The sequence below is a fragment of the Gymnoscopelus braueri genome, assembly GCF_963280865.1.
Source record: "Gymnoscopelus braueri genome assembly, chromosome: 5".
NCBI lineage: Eukaryota > Metazoa > Chordata > Actinopteri > Myctophiformes > Myctophidae > Gymnoscopelus > Gymnoscopelus braueri.
This window is the reverse complement of record NC_137606.1, coordinates 16,906,109-16,920,438: the sequence shown is the minus strand read 5'-3', so window position 1 is coordinate 16,920,438 and position 14,330 is coordinate 16,906,109. Positions and strand designations below refer to the sequence as shown.

At 43.9% G+C, this 14,330-nt stretch overlaps 1 protein-coding gene across 2 annotated transcripts in view; it reads right to left on the bottom strand.

The window, feature by feature from the left end:
* Nucleotides 1-2,819: 2,819 nt before the first annotated feature.
* Nucleotides 2,820-14,330, bottom strand: part of tiparp (TCDD-inducible poly(ADP-ribose) polymerase) — a 33,538-nt gene continuing 22,027 nt past the window's right edge. For both annotated transcript variants that reach the window (XM_080428473.1, XM_080428474.1), the window contains exons 5-7: nt 10,703-11,005; nt 5,778-6,035; nt 2,820-4,291 (exon numbers count right to left, since the gene is read on the bottom strand). In XM_080428473.1, the coding sequence (XP_080284599.1) occupies nt 4,102-4,291; nt 5,778-6,035; nt 10,703-11,005 (751 nt within the window). In that variant the 3' untranslated portion in view covers nt 2,820-4,101. The remainder of the gene's footprint in view (nt 4,292-5,777; nt 6,036-10,702; nt 11,006-14,330) is intronic.

Sequence of the window (14,330 nt, the reverse complement as noted above, 5' to 3'; positions counted from 1 at the left end):
GTGCCTGTTTCACCCACTTCCGGGGGGCGGAGCCAAAATCCGAGACCGAAGTATTTGTTCGTAGACCCCCACTTAGGAGGGGTAGAAAAAGTTTCGGAGCAATTCGGGCACTTTTCATTTAACATGGGGTTTCAATGGGGAGTTTTTAGGAGCCTTCTCCGGGGCGTGGCTTCCGAGGGAAGGGACGGGCTTAAACGCAACCTTGACAGGTGTGTTCAGTTTTCATTTGACAAAAGACCTTTCATTTGATGTATGGTACGTCTATATTGGACATTTACTTGGCTGCACACAGGCAGTGCACACAATAGTGCACACAGAGACACGGACAGAGACACACACCCACAAGCCGAGCACAGTTTCATAGTAAGCTCCACTTGCGCGGAGGCGCACCTTCGGCGCGCCTCCTTCCGCTGCGTTCGCAAATAAGATTTCACAAGAGACAAAAGGACAAGCATGAGAATGAATGCAAAATGTGTCTGTCAGGCAGAAACCTTGTATCTCCATATTTCAATTTTGTATGTTTTCTTAAATGAAAGCGTAACTTCATCATACAAGAGTGTCGCTCCAAAGAAATGAAAACAGCAGATCTACAAGCTCACAGCTTGTAGCCGAGCTTGTTAGATGGGCTATTTTCACCATTTTAAAATGTTTTTAATATAATGATGAAAAAGGAACGGTTTTGGACATACCAGGTTTCATCAAAAGTAGCAGATCTACAAGCTCGAAACGCAGCGCGATGCTTTTGAAAAAGTTAAAATGTGAAAAAGTTAAAATATGGAGATGAGGTTTCTGCCCGACAACAACGAGATGAAACATCAAGAAGAGAGAGAGAGAGAGAGAGAGAGAGAGAGAGAGAGAGAGAGAGAGAGAGAGAGAGAGAGAGAGAGAGAGAGAGAGAGAGAGAGAGAGAGAGAGGGGCAGGCAGAGGGCAAGCAGCACAATGTTGCATGCACATGAGGAGAGGGCAGAGCAGACAGGCACGCAGCTTAGAGAGAAGGCACGAAGAGACTCCTCTCCTCCCTGCGTCTCCCACTCCACCTCCTATATGTTCCCAAGTCCCATTCATACTGAAGCTTGTAGGTCGTCTGTTTTCGTCACGCGACACTGTCGTGCGAGAAAGCATAAATAGGCTTCATTCTTCTACTGAATAAAAAACCTTGCACCTTGCACAAAACGGTGACCCAGGTCAGATGAGAGAGACCGGTCAAACAAGCATGGCAGAGAGAGAGATAGGTGGTTGATATTATGCTAATAGCAGAGAAAGAGATTACAGTGAGAAAGACAGAGCCTGGGGGGCGGGTTGGAAATGCAACGCAAACAATATTTGCTTGTTGTAACCTTGAGAGGACGAGATGGTGTCCAGTGTGAAGTCTCACAAAAGTAAATTAATTTGATCTACCAATAGACTTAATGTGCTGGCTTTTGTATTAACAATAATTCTACATTAACCACAATACTATTATGGTTAGGGTTGTTTTAGGATATACACTTTACCTATATAGTACTCAAGCAAACGCAAATAACTATATTTGCAATTTAGACATTTAGCAGACACTCTTATCCAGTGGTCAGGTGCATAGTGCCAGGAAAACAATTAAGTGAGACAAAGTAACTAGATTGACAGGTCAAATCAGACCTTGTGTCTGTCTGTCTAAACATACTATCTAAATGTACTATATCTAATATATCTAAATAACAAGATATATGACAAGCATGTTTACCTACTTGTAACAAATCAGCAAATACAAAGCCAGAAAGAGCCAGAAAGGAAGTGACATGACAGCGATGGAGAAATAGAGATCAGACAGATAAAAGGATTAGGCAGAGAAACGTCAGGAGGGGAGATAGATGGAAGCGATACGGATGACAGGACGGAGTGGTGCTGTCAGAGGAATGGGAAGTGGATGAGCTCCACAGGCGGGGCTGTGGAGGGGTCTGAGGGAGCGCTGCCGATTCCCCCAGCACGCTGCCTCCGGCAAGGGGGGAGATGGCTACCTCCGACAGGCTCCCACTGGAGCTCTGGACCACATTATCCATGGAGCTTAGATCATATGCTGGGGGGGGGGGGGGGTGGCAGAGGGGAGCAACAGGAAAGAGGTGAGGGGAGAGTGAGAGGATCAGAGAGTCAGGGAGGGGGCTAAAGAATGGAGTTCTAGAATGAGATATGGAGACAAACAGAGTCAGAGGGAGAAGAGGGGAATTCCTTTCCCATTTGTATACCAAGCGCTCCAAACAAGAACAAGCCGGCAGATATACAATACAAAATGCTTCCTGAAATCATCCACAGCCGTACTTGACATTTTGTCATGCAGACCCACTTTCCACTGACTCTTTGGGGGATTTTAGCGGCCGTGACTCACAGCAGTGGGCAGTTAGGGGTTGATTTGAACAGGACACATGGCTGTTGTGTGGTTCAAATTTGTAATAAAATTCCCATCTTCCCCACTTCCTCTAATGCCATTACACCACTAACACACAACCAGTTTGGCGAAAAACAAGACTTTTCCCTTATTCAGATGAGGAATGTAGTTTAGAAGCTTGTAAATTTAAGCCAACATCCTAGCAGAAGGCTGTATAGAAGGTAATGAGCTATCCAGTCACGAACACTTGTGTATGTTTTGGGTGAAAACCGGAAGCACCCGTCCCTCATAATATTGAGTAAATAAATAACAATAACGGTTAGAAGGGTCAGAAACACATCGTTATGAGAATGTACATAACTCAAAATGTGTTTTCAGCGACACCCACATTATTTTGGTGGGAGCATGGTTACATTTGAATGTACTCAGCTGAATAAAATCACAGTTCACAGCTCTGTCGTTTTTCAGTTTTTAGATTCTTTATTTAATCAATGTAACATTAAACTAACATAAATAAACATTTTATGAACAAAAGGCACACAGTTCAAATATAAACAAGGAGAATGTCTGTACAGCGTCTCTCACCAAAACACTTCTACTGTCCCTCCAGAGAGAGTGGTCTAAGAAAGAGATGCGAGTTTCAGGAATTATTTTCTTTTCGTTTTACATTTGTTAATGACAACCCGTTGCTGCAGAACTCAGTCTCAGTCAAACTGTTCATTCTTCGGTTCCCCGTCCGAGGAAACCAAATGCCAAGAGAAATATTTTCAAACCGTGTGCAACTGTCCACTGTTCCTGCCTCAAAATGGCTGCCGTAAACGTCCCATTCGGATAACTCCTAGTTCCATGGAAACTACTGTCCACATGATGAAGAGGCCATATAATAGCTGTCCACTATGTTGAAGATTTAAAGACACACGTAGCACATACGACTGTAAAAAAGTCATGGAGGCGGGGCATACTCTCACTATGGACGCTGTATTCAAGATAACAGGGTGGGAGTGGATATGACCATGGTAACTCTATGTCTGGGTGCTTCTAGTTGTGAGGTGACTGGCTCCTCAGAACAATCCAGCCAGTCCTGGATGGATGCAACCTTGTACTGTTAAGGCAATGTCGAGCCCAGTTCAAAAATGTATGCGACTTAGGGTTGAGTTATAATAATAATAATATAGGGACAACGTTTGGTTTGGCCCAGTCTCGTCTAAATCAAAACAATTTGCTCCGTTGTCCTTACAGGATTCGATGCCTCCGATAAAGGAGGGGTACGTGATCCAGACCAGTCCTAGACTGGTTTGATCTGGTTTGGCCCAGTCCAGTCGAGTTCTAATCCAGTCCAGTGTTGTCTCAAATGTTCTGGGTGCCAGAGGGCGCGTTGTCCCAATGGATGAAGTAGATGCTGCTCTAGTCTAGTCTGGCACTGACCATGATCTGACCAGGTCTGGCCTCAGCTGGTCTTGGGAGCCGAGCACATCTTCGCAATGGATGACAAAGCAGCCGTAGTTCCGGTTTTGTCCAGTCTTGACCAGTTTCATCTGGTCCATTTTAATGCAGTCTGGTCCGGTTTGAGCCATGCATCACAGACCACGGTCAAATATGATTTGCAAATGAATTCTGAAGATTTGATTTTAGCCTGTATGTCGTACTTTGATAGCCATCCCGTCAAAGTCGGCTAAAAATAAACAGAAAGCCTTTTTTTTGCAAATGCCATTTGCGAGGCTCGGCGTGCTCCAGTGCAGTCTCAGATGCCCACAGTGCTGGGTACCTCCTCGTATTGAATGATGAAGTAGGGGTAGCTCTGGTCGTCGTTGAAGATGACGTAGATCTGGGGGTCCACCCAGTTGTCCACACACGAGTCGTAGAGGTCACTGGAGGGGTCACGGGGGCTGATGGGTGGCGGGCGCCGCATGGAGGGGTTTCCTACCGTAAACCTGCCAACACAAAGCACAAAGGAGAGGGTCAGCCATTTGGTCAAAGCTATTTGTAGGCCTTTATATCAAAAATAATACCTAGCTGATGAAAATTATGTTGTGGAATTTGTGGAATTTCTACCCTATTCTTTAATTTTGTGCAGTCAATATTTTTTGTAGAAGTAAGGGCTTGTACAATATTATTTAGGTTCAACTGTAAACTGTAGAACAGATCAAAACATCAGGGAGTGCCAAATAACATAGTAAGTCAAATAATGGTTTTATTTGGGCAGGATGGACACATGGAAACTAAAGGAGGAGAAGCCAACACACTTGATCAAAATAACAACCATAATGTAATTTATGTTAAATTGCTGGTGGGGTGTCCATTTGGAACACATTTCACTGTCTGGAGTGGAAAAATCAAAAGCACCTTCACTATTTGAAAACTACATTGGAATACAATTTCTGCACACAGGTCTGGAAGCAATGTCTTGTTCTGGGGGCTGTGGTGAGGCTAAAACCCAGGCCCAACGGAGGAGGAGGGGGCCACGTGTGGTGCGGTTCTAAAATGCAAGAGCCTAGACCACCACACTATCCTCTGGCAACACCGCACAATTACATCTGCTGCAGCGAAACGGAGAGAGTGGAGTGTGACCGTTTCAGTCAAATCAGTTGTTTTACATTTGTAGTCAATATGCACCTTATGGGCAGGGAATTTGCATGATGTACCTATGGTTTTATGACAAACAGCCTCGGGACTGTCACATTTCATGTGGCCTAATTGTTTTCACGTGCAGTACACTTAATCCGGACGTACAATGGTTTCACAGAGCTTGAAACCATTGAGATCTTGAGAAGATCACTTTTCCACTGAGGGAAAATATTTAGAGGCAACCCAGATCAAGACACCTTAACCCAACGACACTCAGTCATTTTTGTCACTTATCAAAGAGGGTATAAATTAGCCTCGACCTTTCCCCTAGTTACTGATGCTATGCAACTTCTGGCTGCAACATCTGGGACAAAATAATTGGTGCACAAAATCCCATCTGTTTCCCTCCAAACGTTATATGATCGGTCAAACACAGGGAAAGACTGAGGATGAAAGACAGGATATTAGGGCTGTGTATTGGCCAGAATCTGGCGACACGATACATATACGATATAGGGGATACGGAACAGTGGGATCTGCATTCGTATTTATCATAGTCCCTGTAACATCCAACATCACTGAAAACAGTATTTGTTTTATCTATACAGTGTTTTTGAGAATCGATGCAGTACCCCAAAACATATCTATCAATATGTTCTTACAACCCCTAGGAGGATAGAGGAATTTTTATGATTCCAATTATTCAAAATGTTTATTTCAATGACTCTCTCGATCAGAGTCGTTTCCCAACCATCCAAACCACTATCATCGGTCACATCGCAACACGTTGAGAGCTTGTAGACCTACGTATAAATGACAAAATAAGGATGCCAGGTTGAAAGCACACATTACCTGCCAGTGAGGACCTTGGCCAGGAACATGCAGTGGACACCTTTGGGCGAGCGTTTGGAGAAGTTGTGGGAGTAGACAGCTTTGCGGGCGAAGTAGGATCCCTGGCCAAACATGGTGGCGTGCTTGCCGCACACGCGCGGGTCAAAGTTGTGCTTGCAGATGCCCTCCACCACGTCGGCCGAGGTGCCGTGGAAGAGGTGCCGCTCGCTCAGAAGCCTGTCCATCTCGGAGAGACGACGAGACATGTATTCCTTCTTCCTGTTAGGCAGCAAGAGAGAGAGAGAGAGAGATTGTTTGTTATTCACTTGTTTTCATTATTACTATATTGCTTATTTAATCTGTATACGTAATGTTGTGACTTGTTTTGTTTTATATTGTATGTATGCTTTGGCAATGTAAAATATATGTTATCATGCCAATAAAACATTTTGAATTGAATTGAAATGACAAACATACAGAGAGAGGAGAAAGAAAGGAATAGGTAAGTCGGGATGTTGCAGAAATGTACATTCAGTGTCCGTTTATAAACAAAAAAACAGAAGAAATTACAAGAGAAGGGAGAAAGAGGAAGGTGGGTTGAAAACTGAAGTGAAACTCAACATTGTTATGAAGCTGTTCAGACTGCATTGAACCGCTCCCTTCATTCAAAATCAAACTGAACACAGGTGGACTATATGCAGCAGCTTATAGAGCAAGACAAAAAGGTCCACCTAATCCCTAACCTAATTTATACTTTAGAAGAAAATAGAATCAGAATATTTTTTTATTGTCACACCACAGGTTTTAGGTGTAAAACAGTGGGTGAAATAAAAGAAATTGTGCAAGCTCACACACATCGCACACATTGCATATCCATCCGGTACAGTATGTACATGAGATTAGACATGAAGTGCATGAGCACAGCGCATACTGTATATGATATAGACATGAAAGTGCAATATCAGCGTGTTATATATGAGATTACGGTTAAGGCGATTAAGGAGTATAGCCGAAAATAGCCTATCTACAAGCTCAAAATGTGTCACAATGCGATGCGTCATGAGTTTGTACATCTGCTATTTTTATTTTATAATAATTTGTAATTTGTAATAAAAAATACATTCATAAATACATTCATAATATTTTTTACCTATAAGGACATTTCCACAATAGGGAATCCAGGGTTAATGTGGTTCAGAGGTGAGAGAGAATGAACAGAGGAGAGTGAGTTTAATTAAGAAGTTACAGAAACAGTCAATCTCTACTCTTCAGTATGTGACTGGTATTGCTCTTGAATTTCAAGTGTCAAAGTGCACAATATAATCCAGGGTGTTATTTCACCTCTGAAAGTCTAACAATTGACCTGTATGGGTTAACACCCCAGTTCAGCCCACATTGTAACACATGACGCAACAGGCCAACAAGGTGCATGAATTATCAGTAACTAGCGAGCAACAATCCTGTCATTTCAAGTCACTTGTGATCAGAGACTGCCTAAGAGGCTGGCGCCTAATTCGCTGTTTCTCCAGCAACACACACACACACACACACACACACACACACACACACAAATACATGGCCACTCACACACACAGTCTGTTTGATGTGAACAGATCAGGCAGCCATGCATAGGTGAAAGCGTTGTGAGCCGGATAGGCTGTGACCCCGGCTTGACCTTCCGTGAACTCACAGCTTGTGACCTGACACAGGCCGACACCGTACAGACGCACATACGAACACGTACATACGCACACGCACACGCACACACACACACACACACACACACAGAGATGTTCTTTTTATACTCTCTCACTGCCTGTCCATCTTCCATTTTGAACAGACAGGACCTGTTTTAACATGACAGGAGCTGCTTAACCTGCATTCACCTCCATGACTTGAGTTAATAACACACGCGCACGCACGCTCACACACAGTCTGTATGCATGTGTGTGGACGACCACGCATGCACACAGATTATGCTGGGCCAACACATGTTCACACACACAGCCGTACATATACATGTGCGCACACGCACACGCGCACACACACTCACTCACACACACTTTTCTTTCTGACTCATGCTGTCACAACTCTTAGTGTGACAAAAAGCAAAACAAGTGACAACCAACAGGATCACCACTTCCTGCGTTCCTGTGACACGAACACACACACACACACAGATGCTTGCACGCACACAATGCCACATGATTCCATGCCCACACTGGCACACTAGCACACAGTCACGCAAGCATGAGCAGCACACATGCAAAAACATAGACACAGCTGCATGCCCTGCACTCTGCAGATCACCTCCTCATGCACTGCGTATGCACACACACACACACACACACACACACACACACACACACACACACACACACACACACACACACACACACACACACACACACACACACACACACACACACACACACACACACACACACACACACACACACACACACACACACACACACACACACACACACACACACACACACACACACACACACACACCACATCAGTCATTGTGAAACTCTGGAGCCAGCGTGGGAGAACGGTACAGTTAACAGGTGAGAGCGGAATGGCTGGCCCTGTCAGTGGTCGGCCCAGCGCTCACAACAGAAAGAGCAACGTCACCGCAGCGCAGGCCTCGCCATCCGGCTCAGTCTCACTGATAAAAGCATTTTGTTGCCGTCGTGCAGAAACCTCGTATCTCCATGTTTCAACTTTTTATGTTTTTTTTCGTAAATGATACGCTACTTCGTCATACTACAGTGTCACACAAAAGTAGCAAAAATAGCTGATCTTTTTTTTTATGTGTGTCTGGGAGTTTTATGAATATTTAACCAATAAAAAGCATTAACAAGAGCTTGTGACTAAATAATAACTACATTGGATCACGTGTTCTTTTTTTTATATTTCCTGAAAAGTAACTGTTTTGGACATACAAGATTTCCGTTCGTCAGCGACAATTTGCAGATTTCGCACAAAACTGCCCTACTTTTTCTTCTTCTTTTTTTATCCCACGATTTTGTAACCCATTTTTTCACCCAGTGCCAAAAACTCCCCAACTTTTTCACTTTATTTGTATGTGTTATTTATTATTATTTACAGGGAGAGCTTGTGTGTAGGATAACACACGTTTGGAAATGTTCTCACGGTGGTTGTCTGTACAATGTGCTGTCCGTGTGCTCTATGTGCGGCTGAGCTCAATGGGACTGAAGGGCTGAGGGAATAAAAACAGACGGAAGCTGCCTGTCAAGCTGTGCTGTATCTGTGTTGGATCTGCACCCGCATCACAAACCCCATGTCAGTCAAACCCGTGGAGGTTGTAAAATGCCTGCGTTGCAAAAATGCCGTGGTCTAGATCTGCTTGTTTGATTCATGCTTTGAATAATGTTCGATGCAGATTGAAGTGGATGAATATCGACGTTGCTGTCGGGTGGAAACCAAAATTGTTACTTTATTTTCAGGATTCAAATTCAAAAGTAGCCGATTGGCAAGCTCAAAACGCAGCGCGTCGCGACTCGTTTTGAGCTTGTAAATCTGTAGTTTTTTGCTACTTTCGTGTGACACTGTAGTGTAGAATGACAAAGTAGGGCTTTCATTTACGTGGTGATAATAGGTTTCACATTATTCAAAGTGAATCAATTCAGTAGAATTACCAAATGCAACATCTGAGCAAAAAGCGGTCCTTACTATACACGTACAGTATATTCCATACTGTCACTGTATATGCAATTCTTTCCAACTGTCTGTTAAAGTGCTTAAAGTTATAACATGACGGAAGGAAGAAATTGTAGAATTAAATCACATTTTAATAACTACAATCTTTCAATAATAACTCCAGAAAAACGGTGGAACAAACTAAGTGAGCAGTTGAGACAAACTAAGCTCAAGCAACCACACGATTGTGTCTATATATCAACAAGTAAAAAAAACAACAACACTTGATTAGCACCAAATCCACAGTTAATCCTTGACTGCCTCAACACACCACTGTATACGCCACCAGAGTGCATGCGTAGTGACGCATGTGGAATGTAAACATGACATGAGACGCACGTCATTGCTGGAGACACGCTCCGAAGACTCTCCACAAGTCTGCCACCGTCACTCACTGGGAGGGAAAACAATGCGCAAGCAGAAGGACAGCTAGAAACAATGTTATCTTTCTCTTACCTCTTCTGCCTTTCTCAAACAAGGAAATGTGGGAGATGAGATTTTAACGATTTAATCCATTAGTGTAATAAAATGCCACTGTTGGATATGGGGTGTGTTTGTGGGAGATTGGGTCGACTTTGGTTGGCTGCTGACATTGTAGAACAACTAAAAACCAAATGATTCTCACTCTGAAAACAGTCTATCACAACCAAATCCTGACTTAGCTCACTACAGCACTGACACTGACATTGCAGGGGGAAAAAGAATATTCTCATCATTGTAACTCGTGGGATAACAAATCCATAATTCCATATGTCTTGATATTGTCACTTCCCCCCCCCCTAAACGTCTATTACACAATTCAACAATGTCCACCTGTGTTCAATATGTCTATTAACTGTATTCAGACTTAAAAAGGTCAAAGCCTAAAGGATTAAAGGGGAAACGAATGAATGACAGAGAGGAAATTATGTTGGCAATGAATTTCCCTTCATGTCACTTCCCATTTCCTTTACATTTCAATATTCTATATGTACCAGTAGTTCTCAACAGCGTTGTGTCGGTCGCGAATGACTCGTTCAAATGAACGGGTTCTTTCTGGTGAACTAAATGAACTACGTAGGTCACTTCCTCAAACGTCTTGTATGGGGGATCCCTGGCACAAAATATTTTCAAATGGGGGTCCGCGGCCAAACCCATATTTATTTGGGGGTTCTTGACACAAAAAAAACATTTGAGAACCACTGATACTGTACTATTGGAGGATTCGTTTAATTTACCTCTTGTATTTCTCCCAGAGGAAGGGGTTTTGTACTCGCAGGATCTTGATGATTCGGAACTTGGTTTCCGACACCGTCTTGTGGAACAGGCTGTAAACGGTCCGGTAGCTACGGTCGTCCCGGGACACGGGAACCTGCAGGAAGTCCTGGCTGGTCGTCATGGGCAGCCAGGTCTCCGGGAACAGACTGGGGGGGTTGGTGGAGGTGGGCGACAGAGGGTGCGAGACGGACAGGTCCACGGAGGAAGAGGTTGAGCCGATGGAGAGCGTGAGCGGAGAAGAAGACAAGAGGCCGCCCAAAGTCCTGGTGAAAAATGAGACGGGACAAAAGGAAACAAGAGCTTTAGACCATTGGTTCTCAAAGTGGGGGTCCGGGGACCCCCAGGGGTCCTTGGGGGGGTACCAGGGGGTCCCCAGAAATATTAGTTAATATGGTGTCACAATAATTTTAACCACATTTTATACTTTGGCTATTAAAAAATAGCAGATATACAAGCTCATAGCTTGTTAAAACATTTTTTGTTTTTTGAGACAGGGGGTCTGCAGCCAAAAAAAACATAATTTTAGGGGTCCTTGACATGAAAATTTGAGAACAACTGCTTTAGATCACTGGTTCTCAAACATTTTAAAGTCAAGGACTCTCATAACTCTTGAGAGTGTACGAAATACGGGTCCATTTGGTTCCATTTGTACACTCTCAGAGTTACAGACCAGGTAAAGCCCATTTGGTTCCATTTGTACACTCTCAAATCAAATCAAACTTTATTTACAAATACAGTGCATTATTAGGACACAATAGCTAGCCTGGGATCCAGCCTGCTTCGCTACGTTCGGCGGACTTTATTTTCTCTCTTCGCTTCTCAGTCTGGAAAGCCTCCCATTGGGAGGTTTTGCAGAACTACACTGGAACTACATATGTTACGTTGGGCAACGTCGTTGCTGATTGGATGTTGTTCAAACGAATGACGAATCACAACGATCACACTGTTTTTTTGGTCCCGCCCCGCACCACAGACCAATCAGAAGCCCCAGGTTCGATTCGAACCTTTTGGCATGTCCCGCCTCCCTTGGAGATAGGAGGCTTTCCAGACTGAGAAGCGAAGAGAGAAAAAAAAGTCCGCCGAACGTAGCGAAGCAGGCTGGATACCAGGCTACACAATAGCAGCAGATCAAGGACAATTAAAAGCCAAAGAGAATAAGTGGGTTTTTAGGAGGGATCTAAAAACCCCAATGGACTGGGCAGAACGGATGGGGAGAGGGAGGTCGTTCCAAAGCAGCAAAAGCGCGGCCACCCCTGGACTCTCAGAGTTACAGGACTGTTAAAGTCCCATTTGGTTCCATTTGTACACTGTTACAGGCCTGTAAAGGTCCACTTTGAACCACCTCAAGGAACCCTGAGGGTCCCTTGACCCCTCTTTGATAACCACTGCTTTAGACATAATGATACTTCCTGTGTTGAACAGGAACAGACAGCATGTTGTTTGGACACAATGTTTAGGTTCATTGTTTACCTGGCATCCTAGTTTCTTGAAGCAATACACTGTTCTCTCTGCATTCTATTTATGTGATTAATTGTCTTGTTTATCGTAAGTCTGGAACGTCTGCTAAATGCCCGAATCTGCTTTTTTTATATTTGAAAATGTATGAAAAATCTTCAACATGGAAACGATTATGCAAAAATAATTGTGATTATCTCAAATAATTGCGATTAGACGATTATGTAATAATTGTGACAGGCCTAGTTGAAACACATAGGAGGTTTCTGCTCGACAACGACGGTATGATGTACAACACCCAACATGGCTTCCATTACAATACGCCATCTTTCTCACATCTGCCTTCAGTGTTTCTAATCAAACCTGTATTCTGACATGAAAAAAAAAAAACCTGATGTGTGATGCAGTGAACCGAGAACACAGTGGAATGGCACCGCATCCCCCAACCCCCCCCCCACACACAAATATAATCATAAACCAGTAAACTGTCAACAATGACATCACCAGCATGCTCGGCGCTGCGAGCGGGCCCGGCCATCACCAGGCAAACACAGCAGGACACAGGCAAAATGAAAGCCAGACACCAAACAACACAACAGGAAGAGAGAGAGAGAGAGGGAGGGACAGAGAGAGAGGGGGAGAAGGGGAGAGATAGATTAAAGAGATGGAGGGACAGAGAGAGAGAGAAAACGAATGCCATTGTGGAGCTGTCATGGAAGTGTCAGGCAGGAAAACTATTGTCTGGCATTTGAGTCAATAACAGTGGTTTGGCTGTCATGTTATCTCTCACTCAGCCGAAACACTGTTAGCCGTAAAATTGAGTGTGTGTGTGTGTGTGTGTGTGTGTGTGTGTGTGTGTGTGTGTGTGTGTGTGTGTGTGTGTGTGTGTGTGTGTGTGTGTGTGTGTGTGTGTGTGTGCGTGCGTGTGTGTTTTGTCAGGAGTGTGACCGTGGTGATTCTCTGAGGCAATGGGACAGTTTCTCATCTTATTTCTCTCTCTCCTTCTCTCTCTCTTATCTTGTCTCTCCAGTCCCGATCTCTCCATCGCGATCGATGTCTTTATTCCCTGTGTGCTTTGAAGCCTGCCAGAAAGAGCTTGGTGTGAAATGAAAAACGACAAGATAACAAGAGAGTGATGCAGAGAGAGAGAGAGAGAGACAGACAGACAGACAGACAGAGAGAGAGACAGAGAGACAGAGAGAGAATGCCAATCAAGCTAATAACCTCAAAGTCTAGGACAGACTGTTCCTGGATGGAGGCACATGCACGACATACGCGCACAGGTCGCACACCTGCCTGGATAATATGCTTGCTTCTAGTCTGTAATGTGTGCGAGGCCAGGGGCAAAATCTCTGTTACAAATTCCTGGTAAATATCTACATGTATATTTCACAACGAGGCTCGCCTAGAATTCCTTTTGGGAGGGGGGGGAAGAGAGAGAGAGAGAGAGAGAGAGAGAGAGAGAGAGAGAGAGAGAGAGAGAGAGAGAGAGAGAGAGAGAGAGAGAGAGAGAGAGAGAGAGAATGGATGAAAGTCCAGAGGACAAATCCCTCGTTCCACATTCCAAGTCCCCACAGTCACGTTTCACACTCACCCAGTCCTCAATGCAGCACCCGGTCTGTCTGTCTGTCTGTCTGTCTGTAAGCCATTTAGATCTTTGTCTCTCTACTTCTCTCTATCTGCCCCTTTTCTCTATGTAGTGGTTCCCCCTCTTCCATTTGATCATACGTATCGTTGCTGTCGGGCAGAAACCTTGTATCTCCGTATTTCAACTTTTAGTGTTTTTATTATTTTCGTAAAACAACTCCCTATACTTCATCGTGTCATGTTGAAGTTGTGGAAATATTTACATATTGTTGTCGTCGGGCGGCAACCTTCTGTGTGACACTGTCATACAATGAGGTATAAAATAGGGCATTCATTTATAATATTTTTTTTAAAGCCAGACAGCGACGAGACTAGCGACTATATATATAAATAACACAAGTAAGATGCTTTTTAATGAGCTAACCATGGCAAGAATGCTATAGCACCCAGGTTCAAAGGTCTGAACTTGTTCTAATCTATATTTATAATGGATCAGAGATGAATTCAAGTTCAGACAAGAGCTCGTTGAGAGGGCTATTCTGCCCT